The sequence below is a fragment of the Acomys russatus genome, chromosome 29, assembly GCF_903995435.1.
Source record: "Acomys russatus chromosome 29, mAcoRus1.1, whole genome shotgun sequence".
NCBI lineage: Eukaryota > Metazoa > Chordata > Mammalia > Rodentia > Muridae > Acomys > Acomys russatus.
In genome coordinates, this window is record NC_067165.1 from 24,844,444 (window position 1) to 24,857,670 (window position 13,227).

At 42.4% G+C, this 13,227-nt stretch overlaps 1 protein-coding gene across 18 annotated transcripts in view; it reads left to right on the forward strand.

Moving 5' to 3' along the window:
• The window catches only part of Pum1 (pumilio RNA binding family member 1), a 110,706-nt gene that overhangs the window by 64,385 nt on the left and 33,094 nt on the right, over window positions 1-13,227 (forward strand). For 10 of the 18 annotated variants that reach the window (XM_051171517.1, XM_051171519.1, XM_051171524.1 and 7 more), the window contains 3 exons: window positions 6,469-6,562; window positions 8,695-8,811; window positions 12,635-12,786. In XM_051171517.1, coding sequence (XP_051027474.1) covers window positions 6,469-6,562; window positions 8,695-8,811; window positions 12,635-12,786 — 363 coding nt within the window. The remainder of the gene's footprint in view (window positions 1-6,468; window positions 6,563-8,694; window positions 8,812-12,634; window positions 12,787-13,227) is intronic. The other 8 variants (XM_051171521.1, XM_051171523.1, XM_051171528.1 and 5 more) reach the window with 2 other exon arrangements.

Consider the following 13,227-nt stretch of genomic DNA (forward strand, 5'->3'; position numbering starts at 1 on the left):
AGTTGGTGATCTAGAACACTGTGTATTTTCTTGCACAGTTTGCTCTTTGATTTTGAGTTCTGTAAATGAGGAGCAGAGGGTGGTCATCTTCCTTTGTTTTGGTTTATATGTTTCAAATGGTGGAGCAGCGCGATTTTTTATTAAAAAATTTTTTTTGAGGGGGAAACTGGTGTGGACATCGACAGGGTACTCTCTCGTTCTTCCTTTTCATTGTGATGTTTTCCCGTTGGTTTTGTTAGAAAGTGTCCGCTTTAGTGAGATGCATGATACAAAGCACCCAGTGACTAGGGCAAAGGTGATTTTGGCTTAGTCCTTTTATTCTCTGGGCTTAGGACGTTCAGTGTTTTCTCTAGTCACTGGTGCTCATTGTGAATGTGACCTCTCAGGTTTATTTACAAGAGCAAGAATCCCAGAACTCCTTTGAGCAGTGAGGTGGCTAAAGCTATTCATTAAAATAAGCCTACAGAGAGAGATTGTGTAAAAGAGTCCCCAATTTAAGGCTATTTTCTCCACATGATACTCTTTTTGGTGTCCTTCTGGAGTTCTCTTACCACTTTTTTTGGGGGGAGGGGGCGCAGTTTCGAGACAGGGTCTCTCTGTGTAGCCTTGGCTGTCCTGGACTCACTTTGTAGACCAGGCTGGCCTCGAACTCACAGGGATCCTCCTGCCTCTGCCTCCCGAGTACTGGGATTAAAGGCATGTGCCACCATGCCTGGCCTCTTCCCACTTTCTTGATTTTCCCTGTTGCCTTCTTAATCTTGAAAAACGGCCCCTAAAAGTTTGTGTATTAACAAGTTCATACCATTCTGTGTTATGATATCAGAGCAGTATATTACATTTTATTATCTCCTCACCTTGTAACAGAAACCCAAACTAATGTTATACCAGCATAGATTATTTAGATTGTTGATAAATTAAAAATAACTTAATATAGCACAAGACAGGGTCTCATGATACTGGGACTGACCTAGAAAACTCTTAATTGTGCAGTTGAAGGCCTTGAGTTTATCCTCCTGTTTTTATCTCCTGAGTGCTGGGATTATAGGAGTCTGTCACAGGTGGCTCACAATTGACTGTAACTCTAGTTCAAGGGAGATCCAGTGTTCTCTTCTCCCCATCACCCACTTTCATACCGCCCTCCTTCTTAACCTCTCTTTTCTCAACAGTCTCTCTCTCTGTAGCCTTGCCTGTCCTGCTACTAACTACCTAGATCAAACTGGCCTAAAATCCACCTGGCTCCTGGAGGATTGTCATTTGCATATACAAACCATTTTTTAGACTGTACAACTATTTATTCCATTAGTGTCCTATGTGTTGTTACTAAGGAAGGTTTGATATTGACTAGTGTGATACAATGATTGAAGTTACCTCAGTGTACTTTTAATTTGCTCAGTTATACAGAAACATTTATTTGGTAGAGGATTGGGTTTTAGTTTTGATTTGCGATCTTACTTAGAAATCATTTACCCTGCAATTAGCTTTTTCTGTCTTCCTTTGTTTTTTTGAGGCAGGGCCTCTCTAACCCTGGCTGTCCTGGAACTCATTATATAGACTAGGCTGCCCTTGAACTCTGCCTGCCTCTGCTGAGATTGAAAACATGCACCACCATGCATGATTGAAATTAGTTTCTTACTTGCTAAGGAATAGTGAAGGCTTTGTTGTTGTTGTTTAAATATAACATTTGTTTACTTAATTCGTATGAATGTTTGGCATGCATGTGTGTATATGGACTGCTGACCCTTGTCTCAGACACACCAACATCAGTAAAACTCGAAACAAAAAGAAAATGGTGAGACCTTTCCGTCCCTAGGGTCGGGTTCTTCCCTTCAGACTTTCTTCTCCTAGGAGTACAGAGGCTTTTCTTGTGTAGATCTGTCTCATCTTCACATTCAGCTTTATCCATAGCTTTTATTTGAAAGGAATGTAACAAGAAAACTGTTCTTATATGATAGATAACTTTGTATCTTTCCTTGTAACTTCCAAAAATATTTGTTTAGTGAGGGAGGAAGGAAGGAAGGAAGGAAGAAAAGAGATAAAAGAGACGGTACAGGACAGTTTGTGGAAGCTTTCTCCCTCTGTTGTGTAGGTTCTGGTGATTGAAGTCAGGTGGTCAGGCCCAGGTAGCAGCACTCTTATCTCATATAAAGGACCTTAGGAACCAGATAATTTGTTTCTCTGTTAGGTAGAGAAGAAAGTTGAGGCATGTGATACTAAGTAACTGGCCCAGCGTTCATAGTGAAATCAAGGTGGGAGTTAAGGCTGTTCTTGATCATTGGCCATTGTGTTGCCTTAAGATGGTGAAAATCAAGACTCTCATTAAACATGTTTTTGTTGAGCCGGGCGTGGTGGCACACGCCTTTAATCCCAGCACTCGGGAGGCAGAGGCAGGCGGATCGCTGCGAGTTCGAGGCCAGCCTGGTCTACAAAGTGAGTCCAGGATGGCCAAGGCTACACAGAGAAACCCTGTCTCGAAAAAACAAAAACAAAAAACAAAACAAAAAAACCACGTTTTTGTTGGAGGTTGAGGATTTAGCCGAGTGCTAGTGTGCTTGCTGTGCAAAGCCCTGTATTGGTCTCAGTACCAGGAAAACAAAAACAAAAAAATAGCCCCAAACTCAAGGGACCATTCCACTTAGGAGTGAGTGTGCGAGTCTTCTGTAGCTCCTGCTTCATGTTGCTCTCCAGATCGGAGAGCCCCACCATGCTACAGAGTCTCTGCACAGGTAGTGGGGTCATTTTGTTTAGTTGTAGACTTTTGCTTTTTTAAAATTAATTTGTAATTAATATTTATTTTCTTTAAACATGGTTGGACGTGCAGATTAGGCTGGCCTTGACTACCTGTGCATGGCAGCAGTAGTACTTTATGCCAACTGTGATTATAATAGCAATAATATTGATAGCTTTTTTTTTGTTTTTCAAACCATACTGGTAATAACTATCTGTTATAAACTACCCACTGCATGGCACTGTAGAATGTATGTGTTTTGAGCTGCCCATTTCCATTTGGAACAGGAACACTACCTTTTTAAACTCACCTAGTGAGGGACATAGAAGGAAATCAAAGCAGTTTGTCATCAGATGCCCAGACCATGCTTTCAGTATTTATTGTGAATCCCTTCACTCCTTTGAGGTAGTTGCTGGCTTTCCCATGTTCTCTGAATGCTATAATCAGCACAGATGCTCATCGCCGCTTTCCTCCCACAGGCACTTCCTAGTGCTCACAGTGCTCAGGTGTGCAGGCCATTGGCTCTTCAGAACTCAGGGGCTTGCTCACAAGGTGGCATTAGTGTGAATTTGTCTTTTTTTTTTTTTTTTAAGGGTCTTTGGCGGCTGTCACTTCCCAATTAGCCAATTTTGTTCTGAGTACCCTGTTTCTAGTTAATATTGAACCAAAGGGATTGTGCCAAAATTGATGTAATCTAGTCTATAATCAAACCCAGTGGCCGTGGATGCATAATTAGCTTTTGTTACATTGTTTACTACAAAATGCTTTCAAGAAGAAAATCTCCCATTTTTCTTATATTCATTAACTGTAAAGCAGTGATTATCACAGAACATATGGGAGCTTTTCCAAGGGTAATATATGTGTTTTCTGTTAGCAGTAATAATCCTCACCTTGAAATGTGACCATGGGGCTGGCTTTGACAGCACATACACTAAAATTGGAACAAAACATGACCATGAAGGCGGAACTGCAGACTTAGGTTCCATGGGATGATTGCTTGCATGGTACTCACATAGAAGTATTTCTGTGTGTCTTTACAGTGTATAAATAATGCGTTTTGTACTGCTACATCAAGTACATGGTGAGGAAAGTTTGGTGGAGTGGTGTTGGTTGGATTGTGTCAGGATGCCCTCGGCAGTGACATTCTGTATATATCACTGCGATCTCCAAACTCCACACTATATTGAAGCCCAGTGAGATGGGTTTGTTTACAGTAGGGCTGTGAGGGTGGAAAAGAAGCAAATGGAAGCAATGGAAGCAATTGTTGAGAATATGACTGTTTCAAAAAGTTGTAGGGGCTGGAGAGATGGCCCCACAGGACCTTGGTTCAATTCCCAGCAACTATATGGCAGTTCAGAACTGTTTCTAACTCCAGTTCCAGGGGATCTGGCACCCTCACACAGACACACAAGCAAATAAGACACCAGTGCATGTAAAATAAGTGAATAAATAAGTAATTTAAAAGTTTTAGGTGTTTTTGGTTTTTTGAGACTGGGTTTCTCTCTGTAGCCTTGGCTGTCCTGTCCTGGACTTGCTCTGTAGACCAGGCTGGCCTCTAACTCACAACTGAGTGCTGGGATTAAAGGCATGTGCCACCACTGCCCGGTCTAAGTTTTAAGTTTTTGTTTTTTAAGATTATTTTTGGTACTTGGGATTGAGCCCAGGGCCTCATATACTCTGAGTGAATGTTTTACCACTAAGCCTCTTGGCTGCTCCTCTTGTGTGGACTGCCTCAACTTGCTAGAGACACCGTTCTTGAGATAAAATTGCATGACCCACAAAATGCAGCTTATAAGTCATACTGACCAGTTCCCATCTTAGGGTGGAAAGGTGTTCTGAATGCTTGAGAAATTCATCTAGTGTCTATTTCAGTGTTTGCTATTTATTAGATATGTACAAGGTAATCCCTTTTTAGCTTCATCATGGTGAAGTTTTTCTTTAACCTTTGAAAAGGAAAGCTACAGTTAAAAAAAATCTGTATATGATTATGTTTCCTGTTTGTACTATGAACTACCAAGATGAAAATGTCTTTGGTTTTTAGAAAGATTATAAGGTATAGAGAGTAACATACAGGTTAAGCTGGCCACTGTGTTCAACATATGCAATTCTTCTTCTTCTTCTTCTTTTTTTAAAGGGGCTTGGAGAGTTGGCTCAGTGGTTAAGAAAGAACACTGGCTGCTCTTCCAGAGGACCCAGATTCTTTTCCCAGCACCCACATGGCAGGTTATAATTGTCTGTAACTACTGTTTCAGGGGATCTGACTCCTTTACACATGGTGTCAAACCAATGATGTACATAAAATAAAAATAAATTACTAAAGAATATTTTTATATTTATGGGTTTTTATTGTTGTTGATTTTGAGACAGGGTTTCTCTGTATAGCCTTGGTGTAGCCCTGGTTGTCCTGGACTTTGTAGACCCAGGCTGGCCTCAAACTCACAGAGATTGCCTGCCTCTGCCTCCCAAGTGCTGGGATTATAGGCATGGACCATCACACCTGGTTATTTTTAGATTTATGTATATGAATGTCTTACCTGCATGTAAGCATGCCTGCATGTATGTGCATCACATCTTTACCTGGTGTTCATGAGGGTCCTGGGATTGATCCTGGAGCAAAAACCATAAGTGCTCTAACCTACTGAACAGTTTCTTCAGCCCCTCAACTTTTCTTTAAAAGCAATTTATGTTTATCTTCAAACAGAGGTAGGGAGTCAGGCCACAGGATTAAATCTCTATTGTATACATTAACAGTAAGAATAGTTACGGTATTGATTTAGCTGAGTTGGGGAGATGGCACTTTTTGATGCCTTTTGATAAATATGCCTGTAGCTCAAGCTCTGTGCTCTTTGTTGTTTAACACCCAGTGGTAGGAGCTGGGCTGCTGATGGATCCTATAGAAAGAGCAGGAGGTTGGAAACTGTCCTGGGAATAGGGCTAATCAGCAATTGCTTAGGCACTCAAGACGTCTCTGGAAGGAAGCCTGTTGGGGACTTTTACAGTCAGGCTGCCAGCTTCCCTTTCTTCATAACTATTTATGATAAAATGTTATGTCTAGGAAAGCAAGCAGAGGGCTTTTACTTACTCACAGCTACATTTCTGTTCCTTGCATAATAACCATTTGCTAAATGAATAGGTGAGTAATTGACTTGATGCCAGGAACCTTACTGGTTCACAAAGAACATTTGTCAATAGCTGCACTTCTGTTCTTTTTCTGTTCTTTTCAGTGTGTAAGAAGATCTAGGAGACCCTTAAACTCCCAAAGTCAGGCATTTCTCTAATTCATTTGTTAGGAAAAACTACTAGTTTAGAAAGGTATGCAAAATTATTTCCCCGGAGAATAAAGTAAGCTTTCCTTATCTTCTCCAAAGCATGAATAAGTGAGAGCTCAGTGCTTGTTGGGTCTTAAAAGACACTTCCACCCTGTCATGTGGAAGTCACTCTGCAACATTCTTGCCTAAACTTTAAGGTGTACCTTTAGTCACTTTGGACACTTGCTATAGTCATTAGGGATTTTGCATATGTATATATATCAGTAGTTTAGGGAACATGAAACATATAACCTGTCTATGAAGAGGGGAGAAAGAATTGAGGCAGCGAGAGAGGAAGGATAAACTGAAGTAGGCATGAGGCATCCTGTTCTGTCAAACTGTCATGTGCAACAGAGGCGAATGAAATTGTTAAGAGATTTAAAACATCACGTCACAGGACAGTTCTCTAACCACAGCATCTTTCTTTTGCCTCAGCTATTCCAAAGACCCAATGCACTTGCTGTTCAGCAGTTGACAGCTGCCCAACAGCAGCAGTATGCACTCGCAGCAGCCCACCAGCCTCACATCGGTAAGTCCTTAAGCTCCTGGCTCTCTTGTTCTCTAGGACAGGTGGATGCTGGGAAAATCTAGTAGTAACTTACACTGATATCAACGTCCATCCTAACACCTGGGAGGAAGAGAGAATTTGGAGGATGGTGTTGAGTTCCAGGACAGTCTGGTCTACATAATATATAATACATTTGAGGCCAGCTTGTATTTTACAGTGAATCCCTGTGTCCAAAGAAAGAAAAGGCAAGAGTGGATGGAATTCAGAGAAATGCTTTGTACAGAGTAAATGGACTCTTGTGTGTCCAGTTGTTTCTTACCCATATTTTATTTTTGATGTACTAGAGTTGAGCTCACAGTATTTCTTTTGATACCCATTTTTTCCTATACCATAGCTGTATCAGGATTTAAGTAATTTACTAGAGAAATAACTACTGGTACTTCTTGGTAAAATTTAGGCAGCAGTGCTGGGTGTAGTGTGCACACATTGCAGCACTGGAGAGGCAGAGGCAGGAAGATCTGCGTGAGTTGGAAGCCAGCCTGGTGTATAGTGAGTTCCAAGCCAGCCAGTGCTACACAGTGGCACCCTGTTCCCCCAAATAATAAATAGATTTCAGCACCCATGATTAGGTTGTTGCCATTGTAGATAGACACCATATCAGCTTCTCAGCTTACTGAGCAGCAGATAGTGCATTCATTGCTTTTAGATCCATCTTCTAAGTCTTGCCTTCCTCTTGTTGGAAGGGTGAGTTTGACAGGTATTTTAATCCTCACCTTGACCTTTCTACCTATTTGGACCTCTATTTTTGGTTCTTTGAGAAAGAGTCATGGTGCAGTTCCAACTGGCTTTAGACTCATGTCAGTACCCCCAAGTGCTGATGCCACTGTTGTGCCTGGCAGCTCAGTCAGGCCTTCTCATGGACTCTTCAAAGCAAATGCCAAAAAATTCACAGAAATGAGCAGAAAGGACATGGCAGCTCTGGATGTGATGCGCGAGGAAGAAGAGCGCGTAGCCTTGCCCTAGTTGGTGCAAGACTGTGCCAGGGCTGTGCGCGTGTAAATTGTGTCTGTCTCAACCCCAGCACTTTTTTGAAAAATTATTTTTAATGAAAATAAGTCCTCACTTAAAGTGTTTTGAAACAATTTTTAGTAATAAAATTGAACAATAATATGAATGAAGACTTGGAGATGGACTCAGTGTATATATGTAGTGGATCCAGTGCCTGCACAAGGCCCTGGATTCAGTCCCCTCTACCACCACAAAAACTAACAAAACAAAAAACATCCACCTGTCCTAGATGGACTGCAACAGGGGCAGGGGTAGCTTGGAAGTAGAGGGGTTGCTTGACAGTCAGGAGGCTTAGGTTTGATAAAACCATAGAGATAAAACAGAAATGACACATGAATGATTTGTTGTAAACTTTTCTTTAGTAAAGATGGGAGAGGTTGTACAAAATGATCTAAACCAGGCATGGTTGTCCACCACTTGGAAGATTGAGGCAGGAGAATTGTAAGTTTAAGGCCAGCTTCAGCTACATAGTTAGACCCCCATTTCAGAGAGCCAATCAAGACTGTGGTAAAGCTTGATGTTTGCTGGGAAAGCAAGAAGACCTGAGTGCAAATCTCCAGTATTCACATAAAGGCTAGGTAGAGCCCAGTGTCAAGGACTGTACAGCAAGAAAACCTGTCTTGAAAAATAAGGTAGAAACACATAGAGTAGTGGTCCTCAATCTGTGGGCTCCAATAATTACATTAGGATTCAAATAGTAACAAAATTACAGTTATGAAGTAGCAATGAAATATTTTTATGGTTGGGGCCAACACAACTGTATTAAAAGGTTGTAGCATTAGGATGGTTGAAAACAACTACCATAGAGGAGGACACCTCTTGTCTTCCTCTGTTCTTCCTATGCACAGACACAGATACACAGATGTAGACACACACACACACACACACACACACACACACACACACACACACACACACACGCCACTATGACTTTTTATTGAAATTATATTATCTTTGTGAATTCCTCTTTATTTTTAGCCTATTCTCTCTTCCATTTCCTTTCCCTCATCTATAGCCTGGAATGCTAGCCAAACTAGAGACGTGTTTAGTAGGGCTGCAGTTTGGTCATTTGTTTTTACTGACAGGTATGTTTCCAGCAGGTTTAGCTCCCGCTGCGTTTGTCCCCAACCCATACATCATCAGCGCTGCTCCCCCAGGGACGGACCCCTACACAGCTGGATTGGCTGCAGCAGCGACACTCGGTGAGACATGTGCTGCATGAGGGATTTGCTCACTTGCTAGAAAAGTCCTTTGAAATGGGCATGCCTTCTTTCTACTCTGCCAAATCCAAGTCTCCAACAAAAATGTCTCCTGCTTTCAGCACCAGTCCCTTGTCAGTCATAGTTCTCTGCTTAGCTATTACTTTCCCTGTTCTGCCTAGAAAAACAAGGTGATCACCCCTCCTGGACCATAGTATCTTGGATCCACTGAATTACTTTTTTGTGTCGCAGGGTATTTGTTCCATAGGGAACTCACACTCTTTCCTTACCTTCTCCTCATTACTCTGTGGCTTTCCCTTCCTGCAGATCATGTAGCTTTAAATGCAAATCTTACCTCTTTCTTTGTTGTATTTCTCTTCTCCTTGTTCTGTAATGTGGCATGCTACTGATGTTGTCACATAAAAGTCATCATCAGAGCCTAAGGAGATGATGGCTGTTCTTGGAATTAGTATTACAAAGGAGCTAATCCTGAAGATTTATTGTGGTTGGTTGCTGCTGCTGCTGCTGCTGCTGCTGCTGCTTCTTCTTCTTCTTCTTCTTCTTCTTCTTCTTCTTCTTCTTCTTCTTCTTCTTCTTCTTCTTCTTCTTCTTCTTCTTCTTCAGATTTATTTATTTATTATTATGTATACAGTGCTCTGCCTGCATATACATCTTCGGACCAGAGGAGGGCATCAGATCACATTATAGATGGTTGTGAGCCACCATGTGATTGCTGGGAATTGAACTCAGGACCTCTGGAAGAGCAGTCAGTGCTCTTAACTGCTGAGCCATCTCTCCAGCCCGTGGTTGGCTTCTTATATTGTCCTCTCTCCATGAGGGGAAGTTGGACCAATGCAACAGTTTTCTTCCTGCATGGTCACATTGGCTCACACCACCCACTCACTGCAGCCAGCCCCATCTAATTGCAGTTTTTTTTTTACTGTCCCAACTTGTTCTTCTGTCTCAGTCAATCAATCAGTCAATCACAACTTGTGCCTAGGATAGTCTGCCTTTAGTCTTGATTCCCTGTTATTTATCTATTGCAGACACCTGTGGTTTTTATTTGCTTGTGGATAGATTCACAATGGTATTTTCCTTCCTTAAACTTTGGTTTTTCAAAGTCAAGTGCTTTCCCTGTTGGACTTTGTGTGGCATAGTTTTGTCACTGAGGGGCTGGAAATGTTAAGTGGCTTCATTTCAATATAAGGACAAAGACAACAACCTCTGACCCATGCTCATTTCAACCCAGTCTCAACGGAAGGTGTCAGTAGCTATGCGTTCTGCAGCACACTTACCTCTGTGGTGTAGTTCTCAGTGATGATGTCATGGCACCTTGGCATTTCTTAGGCTTATCTCCAGAATTGCTTCCTTGGTTGTGATGGCAATCTATGTGGGCAATACTTGCCTTTGCGGGGTGTGGGCAGGTATTGTGATCTTGGCTGGCTACCACTAACAGTTGCTTCACACCTATTTGTTTTGCATTGTCCTTAATTCTTTGTCTGAGTTGTTCAATATTGAATTCACAACTCAGAAGTTCAGGAGTTTAGAAACTCTTACGTTAGGTTATACAGTTCAGATCTGTGCAAGCAAGGTTTTTAGCTGGCTTGACTGATATTAGATGGCTTAAGGTATATTTCTTGAACAGGGGATTTCAGGATAATCAATGTGTGGTTAATGAAATGATAGATTGATAGTTAACAGTTTGCACATGAGCTAGACTGCAAATGATTTAAATAGTGTGCCAGACAACGAGAGTTACTAACTACCCAAACCACAGCATGGGAATTAAAGCAGGCCTTCTGATAAGCCAGTTTCAACTAAGCACTCGGGGGTGCTTAGTTTCAGATACATGATCAAGGTTGAAGCAATAAAGGTACCAGCTGAAGGATTTGAAGGCAAAATGTAAGTGTTTAGGGCACTCTCCTTGCAGGTCACACCCTTCTTTTCAAAAGCCAAAGGGCCACACTCTTTCTTTCTTTCTTTTTTTTTTTCCTCAAAGATTTATTTATTTATTATTTATAGAGCTCTGCCTGCATGTACACCTGCAGACCAGAGGAGGGCATCAGATCACATTATAGATGGTTGTGAGACACTATGTGGTTGCTGGGATTGAACTCAGGGCCTCTAGGAAGAGCAGTCTCTCCAGCCCCCTAGGGCCACACTCTTAACCTGCTACACCCACTGTGTGAACAAGAAACCTGGCACCAGGATGCTCCCTGTAAGTGCCTTTCTCCCTCCCCCACTATGGCCTTCTTTACCTTACTAGTGTGTGGACACTGGTCAGTTGTGTTTCGAGATCATTTAGCTTGGGGATAAGGGTTTGGAACTGTTCAGGTCCTGACATGTCAACAGAGCATTTTAATCCATTTGCGTACTGTAAGATGATGGTTCATATGGCAATAGATTTCCCCAGCAACACTGTCGTTTTGCAGCTGGCTATAGAGTTCCACAGTGGGCATTCTTGGTCATGGTAAGTCACACACACCAAGCAGCACCCAACTAGAAATGCTGAGCCTATCATTAGGCAGTGATGCAGTCTGACTTGCTTGTGGTTTTGAAACTTGGGAGTTTGTGCCAGTTTATTTTTGTTTAATGAGAACCAGCTCCTTTGCCAGCACAATTATACTATTTGAAACAGCTTGGAACACAAGTGCAAGGCTTGTTCACTGTGTGTCAAGCTGCACGTGCTTAGCCTTGTGCTGTGACTGAGAAAGAAAATTGAAGGTGTGTTTCACCAGATTCAAGGAGCTGACTTTGAACACTTTTTTATTTTTCCTTCTTCTGTAAGTTCTTTTGCCCATACTGTTAGACATACTCTTAGAACCCTGTCACTGTCCTGGGGGCGTATGCACGTCCTTTGCATTTTTCATCACCAGCTTCAGCATAGAATTTTGACCTAGACTTTGACCCCACCTAAGTTGCTCTCTGAGCCACTTTGTTCCATTCAGATCTGCTGGCTTGCCCTGGGTGGCAGACATTGGAGCTGTGGAGTATTGTCAGAGAAGGTGAACTGCTCAGTTAGCTTGCAACAGAGTGTTTAGTTTCTGTGCTGTGGTCAGCGGGTCTCTTGTCAGTCAAGGTTAAGGTACACTGCTTTTGTTTCAGTTGCTGTCAACTTGAATGTAAAACTTGACATGACAAAGTCTGAGTGTGTGTGTGTGCACGCGTGTGTGTGCTCTATTGAGTAACTTTTGTGACTTTAAACATGGAAATAGAAAAAATAATCAAAGAATTTGGAAATTGTATATGGTGGTCCAGTTATCAGGAGGATACTAGATTTTATCTGGAGTTAGTAACACGGGGGCCTGGCAGCCCTCAGGTTAGTCCTCAGGTGACTGTGAAGGCAGAGCCCAGGCTGTTTAAGCTGATAAGCTTCCATTTCTTTCTTTTCCAGCATCAAACTTTGTCTATTGTCCATCATGCTTCTTTTCTTTCTCATGGGGTAAACATAACTTCTGGCCGGGTATGCAGGCTCACACCTGTAATCCAGCACTTGGGGGACTGAGGAAGGAGCATCTCTAGTTTGAAGCCAGGTGGAGCTACATAGCAAGACTTTGTCTGACACAATTTGCACTGTTTTGGAGCCGTATCCCTTTAGTTCCCCTCCCATCCTCTCCTTGTCTGGCTGTACTGCAGTCAGACGTCAGAAGATTCTGCCATGAAAATCAAATGCAATCACTCTCAGTTCCTCTCTCCCCTCATAATTACTAGCTAGCACACATTTTTGTGTTCTTAAAGTTAATGTTTTTTGGATCTCACCTTTCAAGATCTGAATAATCCTAAGATCATTCTTTCTAAATGTCTCTTACCTTCTGGTTATTTTTAGGCCCAGCTGTGGTCCCTCACCAATATTATGGAGTCACTCCATGGGGTGTTTACCCTGCCAGTCTTTTCCAGCAGCAAGCTGCTGCAGCTGCAGCAGCAACAAATTCTGCTACTCAGCAGAGTGCTCCTCAGGCCCAGCAAGGACAGCAGCAGGTAAAGGCAACACCAGTCACTTCTCTGAGGCCGGCTTACAGTGTGTGCTATTGACAGGAAATGTCCCTCTTCATCATAGACCAATGAGCGCGTGTGTATGTGTTGTCTGTCTGTCTCACAGCTGCTGCTGTTCTTCATCATGAAATGCTGAGTGCCTGTGTGTGCTTGCCCACATGCTTGCTCCAGTCCTCATTTATGTGTTTATTGTTGTTGGGGGCTATATGCACCAAAAGTTAACCTCTGGTATTAATTCCTTAGGAGCTCACCACCTTGTTTGTTGAGACAAGTGTCTCTCACCCAACCAGGCACTAACCAATTAGGCTGGACTATCCAGCCAGTGAGCCCAGGAATCATCCTGTCTCTCCTCTGACACTGGGGTGATAAGCACACCACCATGCTGACAGCTGAGTTATGGTTCACATGCTTGGGCAGCAAACACTG